General features: G+C 42.3%; 1 protein-coding gene across 1 annotated transcript in view; it reads left to right on the forward strand.

Annotated features, from left to right (window-relative positions):
* The window catches only part of bspry (B-box and SPRY domain containing), a 50,273-nt gene extending 40,702 nt beyond the window's left edge, over nt 1-9,571 (forward strand). The window contains exon 6 of the mRNA XM_069934123.1: nt 8,697-9,571. Coding sequence (XP_069790224.1) covers nt 8,697-9,220 — 524 coding nt within the window. The 3' untranslated portion in view covers nt 9,221-9,571. The remainder of the gene's footprint in view (nt 1-8,696) is intronic.
* Nucleotides 9,572-16,746: the final 7,175 nt, after the last annotated feature.

Below are 16,746 nucleotides of genomic sequence, written 5' to 3' on the forward strand. Positions count from 1 at the left end.
TAGGAAACAAGTTCCACTCCACTGTGAGGGAAGACGAGTATAAGCTTTATTACCACATACCCAGAATAATCCATTTGGGGATACTCCATACCCCCTTTCCCAAACTCTTTTAAGAACAGGATTTGATTGGTATGGTCCTGTGATGGTGGAAGTGGTACAATTCCAAAACTGAATACTGCTATTAGATAGGGGTAGGCAATTAGTTTTAAAAACAGTGGATAAGAACCAAGTCTGAGGTTTAGGAAACCAAGTGAAAACACCAGGTGAAATGCGAATCCATACAGCCTTGCAGGGACTTTCTCCTACTGGGTATTTGCCGGCTCGTGAGAGACAATAAAAACCAGAGGGGACGTTAGAGAGAGACCAGGTTTCTCTTGATCTCGTTCGGTTAGTTGTCCAAATGCGGGAAATCATGGTCAATGAATTGAGAGGTTCTCCCCACCAAGGCCATTGTTCTGACATCCGTGGACCCCCGCAGACCCAACAATTAGTTACATTAAAAGTTCCTGCAATTTTAGTTGCCAGATCTACAAAAAGGTTATCTCCCCCAATTGCATTACCGAAACTTACATGGTTATTTGGATGGACTCGAACTAAGTCCGGCTGTCTTAAAGGGACAGGCAATTTCAAGTGTGGAGTGTAACTTTTCATTGGAACAGTACGTTGGTGTATGCAAAACCAGAGTCCATCAGGGCATGGTGGGCTTGAGTCACCTTTCCAACCATTAAGAGGGAAAGGAGTGGTATTAGGAATCTGTATATAATGACCCATATTATTTCCTTCTTTTTCCACACAAGGGGTATATGGATGTTGGGTGGTATTTTCTGCCCAACATTTCTCAGGAACTGAGGTATGGGAAATGAAATTACCTTCCTTTCTTCCCCAAATGTGGACCTGAAACAGGACCACTGTATCTCTGCATTTCTTACATTTCACACCTGATAAAGACATAGGCAAACTAAGAAAAATCAAAGAACATAACAATAACATTGTGAATTAAGTCTTTTTGCGAAATCGTAAGGTAAGAGGTTTTTCTCCAGGAATACAAGTCCAATCTGAGTTCGTATCAGGGTCCTGTGGCGCCTCTACAGGTCCCTTAAATCTGGATGCGTGTGTCCACCCCTTCTCTCTTGTTCGTGCTGCAGCTTCTGTAGTTAAGAGAACTTGGTATGGACCTTCCCACTGGGGCTGGAGTTTTTCAGTCTTCCAGGTCTTGATAAGAATCCAGTCTCCTGGTTCCACTTTGTGTAAAGAAAAGTCTAGAGGCGGTGTTTGTGCCAATAGTCCTCTCTTTCGTAAATCTGTAAGAGAGCGTGACAGTGCCTGTAAATAGTTCCTAACAAATATATCCCCTTCCCCCAAGGTGGGACACCCCTCAACTGTACTCCATAAGGGAAGCCCAAACATCATTTCATAAGGGGACAGCCCTACATCTTTTCGTGGGGCAGTACGAATTCTCAATAAGGCTAGGGGCAGACACTTTATCCAAGGCATTTTAGTTTCCACCATTAACTTTGTCAATTGGATTTTTAGTGTTCCATTCATACGTTCGACCTTCCCTGAGCTTTGTGGATGCCAAGGGGTATGTAATTTCCAAGAGACCTGTAATGCATCACAAATCAATTGCTGGATTTTTGAAGAAAAATGTGGACCCCTGTCTGAGTCTATAGAATCCATTATACCATATCTGGGGATTATCTGCTCTAGGAGGAGGCGAGCTACTGTAGAGGCTGTAGTATTTATTGTTGGGAAGGCTTCTACCCATCGGGTAAAGTGATCTATTATCACCAACAGATATTTCCATCTTTGAACTTGAGGTAACTCTGTGAAGTCGATCTGGATACGTTGAAAAGGGCGTATGGCTAATGGTTGACCTCCCATGGTCCCTGTCCTCATTATCTTCTTATTAATTTTTGTGCATAGGTAACAATTTTGCACCTCTTGTTGGGCCAAGGTGTAGATTCCCTTACACACATATTCTCGAAGCACTGTGTCACATAAGGCTTGAGTGCCCCAGTGGCTCTGTTGATGCAGGTGTTTTAAAATGTTGCGAGTTATTTCTTTATTTAGAACAGTTCTTCCATCTGGTGTTTTCCATGTTCCATCAGGTAATTGGCTTGTGCCCAGCTGATCCATGTTCTTTTCTTCCTTAGCAGTGAAAATGGGAGCTGTCTTTATGCCTTGCCTTATTGGGATTAAAGTCAGCAAACGGACTTCTTGTTGCATGGCTGCTCTTTTGGCTTCTTCATCAGCCAGTCTGTTTCCAATTGCTGTCGGGTTATCTCCCCTTTGATGGCTTGGTATGTAGACCACTGCTATTTCTTGGGGTAATGTTAAGGCTTCTAAAGTCAGAGTAATCATCTGTTCGTGTGCCAATTCCTTTCCTCTTGATGTAATTAGACCACGCTCCTTCCAGATCTTACCAAAGGTATGCACTACCCCGTATGCGTATTTGGAATCTGTGTAAATCGTTCCAATTTTCTTTGCCAGTATTCTGAGGGCTCTCTGCAAGGCATATAGTTCACAGGATTGTGCTGACCAGCTTCCGGGTAGTCTCGTGGATTCTACTACTTTCCAAGTATTTCCTTCTATTATAGCATACCCATTTCTTCTCATTCCGTCAACACATCTGGCGGAGCCGTCAATGTAGAATTCATATCCTTCTCCCAGCGGAGTATCGCAAAGGTCTTCTCGGGTCTTGGTCTGAAGATCTGTCAACTCGACACAGTCATGCTCCACCTCTTTCTCTGTTTCACTGCCGTATAAAAACTGAGCTGGGTTGCAGCTATTAATTTTTGCAAACTGTAAATCTTCTCCAACCATTAAAATGGTTTCATACTTTAATATACGAGAATCAGTCAGCCATCGATGGGCAGTTTGTGTTAATAAAACACTCACAGAATGGGAGGTGTACACAGTCATCTTTCCTCCAAAAGTAAGTTTACGTGCTTCCTCTACCAACAGAGCAGCAGCCGCTACTCCCTGGATACACGTCGGCCATCCGCGAGGCACTGGGTCCATCATTTTGGAAAGGAAAGCCACTGGGTGTCGCTGACCACCTTTTTCCTGTGTTAAAACTCCCACAGCTGTTCCTTGGTTATGAGTGACAAATAGCTGGAAGGGCTGTTTTAAAGAGGGCAGAGTGAGCACTGGGGCTCGTGTTAGGCGATGTTTCAAGTCCTCGAACCATCCCTCCTCCTCCTGGGTCCATTTCAATGGATAGTCATTTTCATTTGTCAGTTTATCATACATAAACTTCACCAAAGCTGAGTAGTCCTCTATCCATAACCTACAGTATCCTAAGAGTCCCAGGAATTGTCTTATTTCCTTCTTATTACGGGGTAAAGGCATTCTAGTGATTCCCGCAATTCGTTCAGGGGTAATTCGTTTCTGTCCTTTACTTATCTGGTGTCCCAGATATATCACAGTTTTCTCAACAAACTGTAACTTGTTTCTGGACACTCGTAGACCCTTTTTCCCCAGATAATTCAAGAGTCTAATGGTCTCTCTCCTCATTTCTTGTTCCTTGGGTCCTGATAATAGTAAATCATCCACATACTGCATTAGTTGGGAATCATCAGATTGTGGATAGTCCATCAGGATTTGTTCTAGCATTTGTCCAAACAGGTTTGGAGATTCAGTGAACCCTTGGGGCAATACAGTCCACCGAAACTGTCTCCGTCTACCTGTCCATGGATTTTCCCATTCAAACGCAAACATATCTCTACTTTCCTCTTCTAACGGACAAGTCCAGAAGGCATCCTTCAAGTCGATAACACTAAACCACTCATGGTCTGGGGGAATCCGACTCATAATAGTATAGGGATTAGGCACCACTGGGTGGCGGGTCTGAACAATAGCATTCAAACTTCTTAGATCCTGAACTAGGCGATAGGATCCATCTGACTTTTTTACTGGGAGTATAGGGGTGTTATAAGGTGACATGCATTCTTCTAATAGTCCGTCTCGTATTAAAGTCTCAATTACCGGCTGTAGCCCTTTTCTCCCTTCCAAAGAAATAGGATACTGACGTTTCCTTACCGGCTGATGACCTGGTATTAATGTGACATGTAAAGGTGGGATGTCCAGACCTCCTCGATTTCCCTCCTTATACCAGACTCTCTCGTCAATCTGCCGTTCATCCTCTTCCTTTAAAGCGCAGAGGTGGACTCGCACTTCTCCGTCCACAGGGAGAGCACCCAAACCTAGGAGAGCCTGTAAGTCCCTTCCTAGGAGGTTAAATCCAGCCGAAGGTAATAACAAGAGGTCTTGTACCCCTTCTCTTTCTTCCAGTTTCACTGTTACTTGGGGAATTATTGATACCATTCTGGGAGCTCCTTCTATCCCAGAAATTGTCAAATTACTTTTTATAGGCTCAGTTCCGATTGGCACAGTTATTACACTACTTCGTTCCGCTCCTGTGTCCACCATAAACACCACCTCTTCTCCCTTGGGACCAATTTTTAGTTTTACCAGGGGTTCCCTCTTATATTTGGTCCCTAACATTTGGAACCCCTGACACCCCTAATCTTCTTCCATAAGTTCGAGGGCACGCAATTCCCTCTTGTATCGGGGGCATTCCCTCTTAAAGTGTCCTTCCTCATTGCAGTAATAGCATTTAACAAATCTCCGGGGTCTTCCCTCTCTTGGATATTTTGGATTGTTTAGAGGAAGGTTTTGTTTTCTTTCCCCTCTGGATTCAGCATTCATCTGTCGGATAGTCTGTACCATAACCTTTGTCGCCTTCTTTTGATCTTCTTCTTCTCTCTGCACATATACTTTTTGTGCCTTTTTTAACAGTTCACTTAGGGGTTTTTCACTCCAGTCCTCCTCCTTTTCTAGTTTCTTTCTAATGTCTTGCCATGATTTGGAAACAAATTCAATTCGAATAAGCTGTTCACCCATTGGTGTACTAGGGTCCACACCAGCATACTGTTGGATATTCTTTCTCACCCTCTCCAAAAAATCAGTAGGGGACTCGTCTTTCCCCTGGTGGTTCCCAAATGCCTTGGTAAAATTGTGACCCTTTGGCACAGCCTCCCGTATCCCTTTAATTGTCCACTCTCTATATTGTCTCATACTTGCCAATCCCTCGGGTGTTCGTTTGTCCCACCTGGGTTCATTTAAGGGATATTTTTGTTCATGGGGTCTAGGGTCCCCAGGTTGTTCATATTCCCACATGAGGAGGGCAGCCCGTCGAATCATCTGCCTCTCCTGGGGTGAAAATAATGTTCCCATTATTGCCTGCATCTCTTCCCACGTATATGTGTTTGGTCCCAAGAATTGGTCAAGCTGTTCAGCCAGTCCTATAGGATCTTCCAATAACTTTTTCATTTCTTTCTTAAATCCCCGCACCTCTGTACTAGTTAGGGGAACATTCACATATCCCGTTCCCCCTCCCGGTCCTCCCATAGGAACTTCTCTCAGGGGATTTAGGTTTATTGAAAACTTTGATGGTCCTGGACCAGTCTGGGATCTTGTCCAGGGTCGGTTTACCGGTGGAAGTTTAGGGTCCGACTCCCTTAATTCATCCTTTTTATCCCGGCCCCCTTCGGGGCAATCAGATTCATCACCTTTCCCCTCCGGTAATAAGCTTTCCTCGGGCGCAGTAGGCACCGGGGGAATATAAGGAGGGGGAAGGTTGTCCAGAGGTTCCCATTTCTTTTCTCCTGCCACTCTCAATTTAAAACATTCTGTTAAGGATCCTGGCCAGGGAACCCAACAAAATGCATATGCTGACTCTTCTTGATTCACCTTTGGTCTCGAATTTACATATATGTTTAATGCTTGTCTAACCCAATCCTCATCAGATCCAAATTTCGGCCACCAGACCGAGGAACCTTTAATAGGTTGTTTTGACCAAAGGAGACAATATTGGACCATCTTTTTCTTGTTTTTGTCCCGATATCTATTACTATCCCAATTTTCAAACATTCTCCCCAAAGGGCTGTCAAGGGGTACTCCCAGGAATTGTCCTGAATTTTCAGACGAGCCCTTAGATTTTGATCCTCCCATTTTCCCACCTAGATCTGTTTATCGTTGCTGAGGACCCTCTCGCTCTGGACCCTACTCCCTTCCTCTCAGACGCCTCGTCGGAGGTGCTGTCCCTCCTTCGGTTACCGCTGAGGTTTTCCTGGGGTTGACCCCTCTCTTCTCGGCACTTTGTCGGAGGTGCTGTCCCTCCTTCGGTTACCGCCGAGGTTTCCCTAGGGTCTATCCTAGAGTCCCGCGACAGGGTCCTCACACAACGACAAAAGATCTATACTTAATCTATTCCGTTAGGTTTTTATCCAAACAGGTGTATCCCGTTACACCTGTTACCCAATCCCCACACCACAATCGTAAGTCGTCACTTACCGGTGTCTTCCCGGGGATTGAACCGTCACCCTTCTCCTCTCCGTCTTGTCGTGTCACCCTGTCCGGATACCACTCGCTCAAGCCGCCCGAAGCGACGAGCAAGGGACTAGGAGCCGCTGAACTCAGCGGGGTGCACCGCCTCCGATGTCCCTCTTCTCGCCTCCCCTCACGGCCGGAGTGTAGATCCCGGACGAGCCCCCATTTGTCAGAAATAAAACTTCTCACACATGAGTCTCTTTAAAACTGATGACACGACAAGCTTTATTTACAAGTCTGCAGAGTTGGACTCAACTGGTTTCTCACCAGTTAAGCCCCGATACATACAGTGCATTGATTTTTATACCTTTATTATTTGCCCTTCCCCTTCTTATTAATACTGTTTTAATTGGTTAGTATTACAAAAACATTCTAAGTATAACTGCATTATTAATTATCACGTTCGTTACGTACGCTGTGAACTCTACATTCACTGAATTCTGTTTCTCACACTTCTTATCAATCCTTTGTCTCCTGCATGTCTCTCACTATGACCATGAAAAGATAGGTTTAAAAAAACATATTCAGCAGCTCCTTCTGTCCTTGACTGCTAGTAAACTCTCTGTCCGTTCTGGCTTCCCTGTTTATGATTAATCATCACATTTTAACTTAAGTCTTTTTAACCTAAATTCTCTATATCACATTCGCCAAGTATGAGAGGATCAGAGGAACCTTGGTCTATGTTTATAGATCACAAGGTATAGGAGCAGAAGTAGGCCCATTGACCCATCAAGTTGGCTCTGCCATTCTAATTGTGAGCTGATCTATCCTCCCACTCAGCCCCACTCCCTGACTTTCTCCCTGTAACACTGGATTCCCTGACTAATCAAATACCTATCAATCTTTGCCTTAAATACACATAATGACCTCACTTCTACAGTGTCCTGTGGCAGCAAGTTCCACAGATTCAATACCCGCTGATTTTTCCACATCTCTGTTTTAAATTGATGCCCTTTTATCCTGAAGTTATGCCCTCTTGTCCTAGAATCCTCTACCATGGGAAACATCCTTGCTACATCTACTCTGTCCAGGCCTTTCAGCATTCGAAATAACTCTGAGGTCCCCTCATCCTTCTGTACTCCAATGAGTTCAGTCAAGAGCTGACAAAGTTCCTCATATGCTAACCCTTTTGTTCTTGGTATCATTCTAGTAATTCTCTGAACCCTCTCCAATGCCAGCGTCTTTTCTTAAATAAGATGCCCATAACTGAACACAGTACTCTAAGTGAGGTCTCAACATTGCATCCCTGCTCTTATTTGCTAACGTTGTTAACATAAGGTAGAGAGGGAAGATCTACTTGCAGGTTAGTCTGCAGCTATACAGTGGGAAGGACAAAGGAGCAACAAGAGTTCAATGCCTACGTGTTTCTGCAAAGTTAAAAAGCCCAGTAGAGGGGATCCTGGATGTCGAGGGATATTAAGGATTGGACAGAGACAAAATGAAGTATGTAACTGGAATGGGGAACTAATGACAGGAGAGGCATGTCCAGAGTGTAAAGTGGGTGAGGAGGATGAGGGATGACTGAGCCTGTCTCCATATGAGGGTTTGTGTGCTTTTGATTCTTGCTGCTCACAGGTGAAATTACAGGAAAGGTTTTCAACCTGTTGCCTGGGGTGAAGCTGAGCTGCGGCTGATGCAGAAGTTGCTGATGTCCAATAGGATCTTTTAAGAGACTGTTACATAGGTACACAGAACTGAGAAAAATGGATGGTTATGCAGTAGGGAAATTCAAAGTAGTTTATAGAGTAGGCTATTGGGTTGGCACAACACTGTGGGCTGAAGGGCCTGTACTGTGGTGAACGTAACTCCAAATGAATTATTTCCAATTGCCTTGAATCCCTAAATCCCACTGTGTAATTTGGGGGTACATCTCGAAGTCCCCATCCCCATTTAATTAATTCTCACCATTAAACAAACGAACAAAATAGGATTCTCAAGTTTTGAGTTTTGAGCAGTTAGACTTTCCATAAACCTAATGGCTAGTTGAAGAGCTGTAAGGGTTGAGAAGAAGTAGGTTGTTCTCCAGCCCTGGAACTTGTTCAGCTGTTAAGTCCAGGCATTGTCATTGTCTTTGCTTTACTTACCTTCTGACCCTTTTTATTCTTGAAGGAGATAATAACAACAGTAGTTTGCATTTGTTTACTGCTTTTAATGTATGAAATATGCCATGGACTTCCACAGGAATGTTAACAAACAAAAGTTGACATTATGCTCCATAGGAAGATATTACCAGTGTATACAATGTGTAAAGTTGTTAAATGATGAGCAAATTTATTTGTAAATAAAACAATCCCCCATTTCAGGTGCTGAAGACATTCACATTGATGAGAAAACAGTACACTCATCCTTGATGGTATCTGAAAGTAAAAAGAAACTGACCTTTGCAAGCAAGAAGGTCCATTTGTACCCGGATTGCCCTGAGCGCTTTGACCATTGGCCCAATGCCCTCGGAATGGAATCTTTCCAAAGTGGACTGCACACCTGGAGAGTGGACGTGGAGAGGAGCTATGCCTACAAAGTGGGGGTGGCATACGGCAATCTCTCACGCAAAGGTTCTGGCCATGAATGCCGACTTGGATATAACCCATCCTCCTGGGTATTCTCTCGGTATGATGAAGAATACACGGTTGCCCACGATGGGCAAATTAAGAGCTTGGATTTGTTGAGGCGCCCAAAGGTGATTGGTGTGCTTGTAGACTATGAAGGAGGTGAAATCCTCTTCTATGACCCTGACGCCTGTGCTATACTGCACTGTTATAGAATAAAGTTCAACCAAGCTCTATGTGCAGCCTTGGCTGTGGCAGATGAAAGTATCACAATCATCTAGACCTAGGTTGGTGGATTATTGAATCAAATTAAACCTGTGATTCTCACCTCATTCTTTGGATGCAGAATTCTCTTATTCCTGGAAGATAAATCCAATCTAATAATCCAGAGATCAGCAATGGTGCCAAAACTGGCTTCAAATGACCACAAACCTGTTGTCAACATACAGATGTTTCACTTTTGTATCTGAATTTGGATGAGGTGTTGAAGCTGTTGACATTATAGTTATTTGTCAAATGATGGACCAACCGGTTTTTGTGCCACTTGCTTTTTGATTTTTATTTGCCTATTTGAAGAAATTATTTTCCTTGTTCATGTAATTTTCAATAAAAGTAATTCTTGGGACAAGGTTCCTCTGGCCTGGTTGGGTTTCCTCATTGCCAACAGTGGTCCTGATCAAAAAGTGGCCGACTGCTTTATTGAATGACTGGGCATTGGATTAAAACAAGTGAAGGTGTGGGCAGGATTTTCCCACACAGCCAGATCTGGCTGGATAAGGACAATGGATTTCCTTCTCCAAAGGACAGCAGTGAACCATTACATTTTTATTTTATTCCCAATGCCATTTTTATGTTCTAGCTTTTTACATTCGGGTTTTTGAAATAACTATATTTGAGTTTGTGACTCACCATTACATGAAGTGGATTTGTTGTTAACCCAGTTATGTACATATTCACCATACTCCCACATCTTTCCTCAGATGTGTGAAAGGAAATGTTAGCAGACCATTTCACTGTTGGGTACTTCTGCGAAGGGGGAATCTTTGGGTAAGGATGACAGACAGAAACTAACGTCAATTGCTCCCTAACTTCAAGTCAGCATGATGACTAGAGTGGTTGTGAAGGTTTTTGTTGCCAGTTTTTGAAAGGAAATTTCTGATATTCAGACATGGTCTAAAACTAACCTCTGAACTCCTTTGTGGGTATAAAGGCCTTGGAGATTTTTATTTCTAGGTACAATGAGGCACTTCTAACTAGAGAATAGAAATCTGAATAACCTGTCTTTGTATTGTTGAGAGTTGGGTGGCAACTCTATAGCACCTCTCATCTTTCCCAATTATCTACCCTTCACTGTCTCCCTCTCCTCCATCTGCCCCTCCTATGTCTCCAGACTCTCCCACTCTGCCCTCTGCCCAACTGTCTCCCCACTCTTCTCCCCTGCCCCTCTTTTTCTTCCCACTCCTCCCTCTACCCTTCTATGTTCTCCCACTCCTCCCTCTGTCCCTCTCTCAATTTCACTCTTCTCCCTCGCCCCCCCATCTCCCCTCTCTCCCACTCCTCTCCCTCTGCCCCTCTCTGTCTCCCCATTATTACCACTCTCTGCCCCACTCCTCTCTCTGCCCATCTTCACTTATTGGCATGTTGCAGTGCTAGATTTTTGAAAGTGATTTGGATAGGGATGAGAACTGAGGAGCCAAACTTCTATGACTGAACCAGAGTTTCCAGGAATTACTGTAATGCTATGACCACCCAAGAAAAAAGTTAACCAGAGTGATGAAAATATATTTTTAAACGCTTATTTGATTTGAAAGTATAAGAGACTGGATGTGAGTGGTATGGGGGGTATAAAGGACTGGGAGGAAGTGTGGGAGGTGTGGGCTGGTGCCAAATTGAGTTTATGACCCCACTAGCAGGATCAGACCAATAGTTGGAACATTTCATTTCTTTTTAATTTTAGAAATGCAGCACTGCAACAGGCCCTTCCAGCCCATGAGCCCTCACCATCCAAATATACCCATGTGGCCATTTAACTTACTAACCCCGCATGCCTTTGAAATTTGGGAGGAAACCAGAGCATCTGGAGGAAACCCACACAGTCATGAATAGTCAAGGCATCAAAGGTTATGGGGAGAAGACAGGGAAGTGGGAGAATGGACCAGCTCTTGATGGAATGGCAGAACAGACTTGATACACCAAATGGCCTATTTCTTCTCCTACATCTTATGGGAAGAATGTACAAATTTTAAGTCTGGTTCTGGTGAAATGTGTATCGAAAAGTTATTTTTACACAGTGTTGGAACTACATGGGGAATAAAAGGAGTGGCCAATTGGAAGTTGGATTACAGAAATGTTGGTTAACTCCAAATTCTGATTTCAAAAGCAAGCAAGAAAATGGCCTAGGGGATATGTCATCCATTTCATGACATCATTTGGAACACGTTCTGATGATCTGCTCTTGATTTTCATATACCTCAGTAATATGCTCTGAAGACATGTCATTCAGTGGATGATCTGATTTTCTACATTCTCATTCTAAACTGGATTATGTCATCCCATTACAGAGGGCAAAGGTACAGCGGCTGAATTTCTGGAAATGTATTAAACCTAATCCCTGATATTTAATGATGGATGAATTATTTATTCAGTAATATGCTATAGTTGACTAGAAGTATTTGATTTAATGTTTGTACTTTGACAACCTAATTCAACGCTATTTTGTCTTTCCCAGATTTACGCCAACCCTCACATCTCTGTCTACTCTGACCCCTCACATTACAACACAAAGCTATTATAATCAAGGAAACTCGGTCAAAATGTAGCCAGGTAGGAGAGAGGTAGGGAGAGAAGTTGTTCAGCAGTTCATTCCAGAATCATCTTTGCTCCCCTTTCATGAATCAGGAAATGTGTGGTTTCTGATTGGCCATTGATAATTTTAATGGATTTGTATTAATCTTTAGTTTAATGTTAAACTTTATTTCATTCATACATTCATATATATATATATATATATATATTAAAAAAAAACTATAGTTCACTATATTTATTTATATATATATATATATATATATATATATATATATATATATATATATATATAATTAGTTTGTGGGCTGGACAGGGTCACATCACATTTACAGAGACAGCATTGCATACAGAGAGAGAGTTCATTTTGGACACACCAAGTCTGGAAGAATGAGATCATAATGGAACTGAAGTAGATCTTAAGTGATTCTAGGATAATGGATGTGTATACATAGTCTTTTGCTGGATGATGGTCAATTAAGTTCTTTCTTGAGTGACATGTCTTTCCAGAGTCATAACCACTTCAACTCTTGAACAGAAATGAGGCCAGATGTTTTTGTAAATATAAAGTGATAATTTGAAGGATTATCTACCATGATTGTGCTCTGGAGAAAAGAAACTGAAACAGTGTTGATGTCATGTAACATGATTTCAGATAAACATATACCTGAAGGCAGAAAGAGACATTTTGGATACTGAAGAAATTTACCGTCCTGTGAAAGACGCAAGGGTGAAAAAGTAGTCCCTGGAGAGAGACAGAGAAATTGTTCTGTGTTGTATTATCCTTATCATAGGAGATGCTCAAAATAAGTGGCTTTAAAGTAAGACCATTTCATTCTTGATTAAGAAAGAAATCATAATTAAGATCGCAGTTTCATAACCCTAACAAGATAGGGAAAACTTGTGAAAATACTCGTATGAAGACTATCTTTCTGAAAGACAGCTCATCAAAATACTTGTGAGTTTAAAGAGATCTAAAGACATGATGTTTAAATGTGGTTCGTAATTACTCATGAACTGCGATTTTAAAAATCTTCAAGCAACATAAGAAGTTTGATGCTAAAGTTTAAAATTGACTTTTCAGACTCCGGGTCAAACTGTCGTGGTTTGGATTTTGATACACATATACATTTACATATAGTGGGAATTAAGTTAGAGTTAAATTTAAAGATAAGTAAGAAATGTTATGTTATTAATGGTTTAGTTAAATTATTATTTTGAATTTACTATTGTCTGGTGAAATTTCAATTGCTGTTCCTTTGTTAGTTTGTAACAAAATTGGGGGCTCATCCAGGATTTAACCAAAATTGGAGCTTAATGAGAGCTTATTTGATTGATTAATATTCAATTTGTTTGATTGAATTTCTTTCTGAAAGCCAATTAAAAAAAGCTTGTGTGGAAACAGCAATGATAGGGTTTAATAAGTTTTTGGCATTACCAATTTTCTATCCTTAGATATTAGATTTGAAGGTAGCAGAAACTGGTCAGGTTCTGTAGAATTTGCGGATGAGAATGCTTTAACTCCAAGCTTAAGTTAAGACCAAGTGGAACTTTCTAAAAGAGGAAATATTCTGCATATTTTGCAGATGATTATGCTCACAAGGTGAGATTTGTCCCCAATCAACCTTTTTTCAGAGGTAATATAAAATACCCAATTAAGTTAGAAAAGTAATGAGGAATTGGTGCCAGCAAAGGAAGTGCTGTGGAAATTCATTTAATGGGATGGTAGATTTTTGAAGTTTAGCAGCAAATAGTCTGACGGCTTGCCAGACACTTCAAATTTTACTTTGTTAGACCAGAATTCTGCCATTAAATTTGAGAGTTATAATTTGTAAAAAGATTTGTCATTATCTTGGAAGAAAGTTATAAAAATGCAGGAAACATATCCTGATTTTGCTGAAGTTAGGGATGAAATTATGACTTTGGCACATAGTACATCTTTAGGTGGTCATTTTCGGGTAAAGAAAACTACCTATAAAATTATTAAAAAATTTTATTGGCCTAATTTAAGAAAAGGATGTTAAGACATTTTGTAGGACCTGTCACACTTGTCAAGTTGTGGGGAAACCTAATCAGGGTCCACCAGTTTATCCTTTAACTCTGCAATTGTCAACCTTTTTCTTTCCACTCGTGTACCACTTTAAGTAATCACTATGCCATCAGTGTTCTGTGATTAGTAGGGGATTGCTTAAGGTGGTATGTGAGTGGGAAGGGAAGCTTCCCGCATTTCTACTGCCCGATGTCATCACCGCTGGGTTGGAATGATCCCCGCCGTCTCTGGAGCGTCGCTGCTGCACCTAGGATTCACCCCTCTCTGCAGGCAAAGATAAATCTGTGGTGTTATTTGCACATTTTATTACATGTTGTTCTTTTGGAGCTGTCCTTTGAACGCTCAGCCTTCCTTCACCCCTCCGTCAATCTCTGTGCCAGTGGTGCCCTCGGCCCTCTTCCCCCTCCATGTATGGGTATCATCTAATGGTGCGGGCATAGTTTCTTTTGTTGTGGTGCCCACGTTTTCTTCCAGGCCTGCCTGTCCGCTCGTACCTGCTTCCTCGGAGTCTATGGGGGGTGGTTTCAGTGGCACGTCCGCCTATGGAGCGGGTTGTGATTCCACCATCTTTTCCTCCCTTGAGTGCTTTGGGCAGGCTCCACAGCTTTTACCATCACAGGGCAGTCACAGCGAATTGTCTTCACCACCGCTTACACTGCCACCAATGCTGTCTCTGACCTCACTTCTGCCGTCGGCACTCTCATTGCTGACGCAGCTCCTCTCTCCACTGTCGCTGTTGCCTCACTAACTTCTTTGTTCCACGTAGGTTGCAGGCGGAGCCTATTCCTCACCACTGCTCTCCATCCATTCCTGCTGCAATCCTTGGTCTGTGACCTGATGCACTGACTCCATTTTCACAATATCTACATCCATGCCAGGACTGGCCATCGAATAGGCCCCACTGCCTTCTGACCCTGCAGGTCCTCCAGGTAGGACATTGATTCTCACCTTCTACCTCCTGCTATTTCCCTCACCATGAGGCCAGTTCTCTTGGCATTTGTTGGATGTTTCTTTCCACATTGTTTTTTTCCCTTTTTGCCCATTTTTCTGACGTTAATTCTACCAGGCACTTTCCCCCCACTTTCCTACTATTTTCCTGGTTGTTTTCTATGTTTTTACCCACATTCTTGCTGGAGCTCCGAGGAACCCAACAACCCTTTCCACGGCATCATGTGATCACCCAAATAGATGGTTATTGGACAAGAGTTTAATTTTGCAAGAATATGATTTAATGATAACCACATTAAAGGCAAAGATAATGTAATTGCTGATTGCCTATCCAGATGTTGAATTTGCATGTTGTTCCTGCAATATTTGTTTTGTATAATATAGCATAAGAATGTAAAATCTACCAATTAAATAGTAGATTGCATTTTAACATTTTGACTATTTAAAATTCAAAATTTCTCTGTGGGAAGGAAGAGTAATAATTTGTGTTAATCTTTAGTTTCATGTTAAACTATATTTCCTATATCTAATAAAATTTTATAGGTCACATCACATTTACAAAGACACCATTGCATTCAGAGAGAGAGTTCATTTCGGAGATGGCTCACCACCACCTTCTCGAGGGCAAATGGAGTGGACAATAAATGCTGGCTAATGATGCCCATATCCTAAAATATGTATTCAACAAATTAGAAGTTGCAATACCTTCTGTGCCTATGACACAAGCAGTGATCTGGTAGAGGGGGTGTAGTGCATTCAATCATGCATACCTTGCACTCTTTTTGCAGGGGAAGGGGTGCCCTCTGCCCATAGTCCGGCAAGTTGCAATTACCATGGAATCTGTGTTAACGGTGATCAGACCCAGTGTCTGAGGTGAGCATCAGAGATTGGGTACAAGTGATTCCAAAAATCACACTGGGTCCATGGAAGGGGTTGTATGTGAGCAAACATCTTTGGGGCAGTGATGGGTTGGTGGGAGCTGACTCTAGAGAAAATATGTGAAGGAGGACTTTCCTGCAAGGTTGAGAAGAAGATGGGCTCTACGTTGGCAAGCCAGGTGACTGTATGATGCTGGTGCAGACCTTGGTTCCAGATATAGGGTCTTGACTCAAAATGCCATCTGACACTGAGACCGCAACGTAATTTCACGAGAAGCTGGTCCAGCAACCAAGACAGGGATTGGACAACCCTCTGCTGGTTCCATAGTGGAGAAGCAGAAGCTTATTGTCTACTGGTGTTGCTGTCTCCCTATTAATCATTTGTTCACCAGGTTCCATCACAGTGTTAACCCTTTGCTCATTGGGTCTCACCATCTCAAAGTTAACGCTTTGTTCATTGGGTCCCATTGTCTCTGAGTTAGCCCTTTGTTCTCTCGGCCCCACCATCTCAGTATTAACCTTTTGTTCATTGGGTTCCACTCTCTTAATGTTAACTCTTTGTTCACCAGGCCCCACTTTCTCTTTGCTAATCCTTTGTTCATTGGGGGTCCCACTGTTTCAGTTCAAAATCTTTGGTTCATTAGACCTCACAGTGCTAACTCTTTGTGCTCTTGGTCCCACTTTCTCATTGTTAACCCATTGTTCACTAGACCTCACTCTCAGTGCATTTGGCCCACAGAGTAATTCATTGTCTTAGCGCTAACCCCCCATTTTCTACTGAGCATCTATCAAAAGCCTGCTATCTGGTAAGCTGCATTCAGAACAAGGTGGGTGAATTAATGCCAAAAATAGAAATAAAGGCATTTGATATAAAGTCAGGGACAACTGGGGCCCTTGTGAGTGCCCATTGCGACAACTTGAAGAAAGTGGGTCCAATCAAAAGAGATTCCACATTCCAGAGTGCAGTCTCTTACGTCTCTGGGAAACTTCCCAAATATATTCAATGATTTGGCTTCAACTGCTTTCTGTGGTAGAAATTCCACAGGTTTGCCTCTCTGGTTGAAATTCCTCAGTTCCTTCTTAAATTATACATCCCTTACCATTGGACAATGATTCCAGACAACAGGGT

The sequence above is a fragment of the Narcine bancroftii genome, chromosome 1 (assembly GCF_036971445.1).
Source record: "Narcine bancroftii isolate sNarBan1 chromosome 1, sNarBan1.hap1, whole genome shotgun sequence".
Lineage (NCBI taxonomy): Eukaryota > Metazoa > Chordata > Chondrichthyes > Torpediniformes > Narcinidae > Narcine > Narcine bancroftii.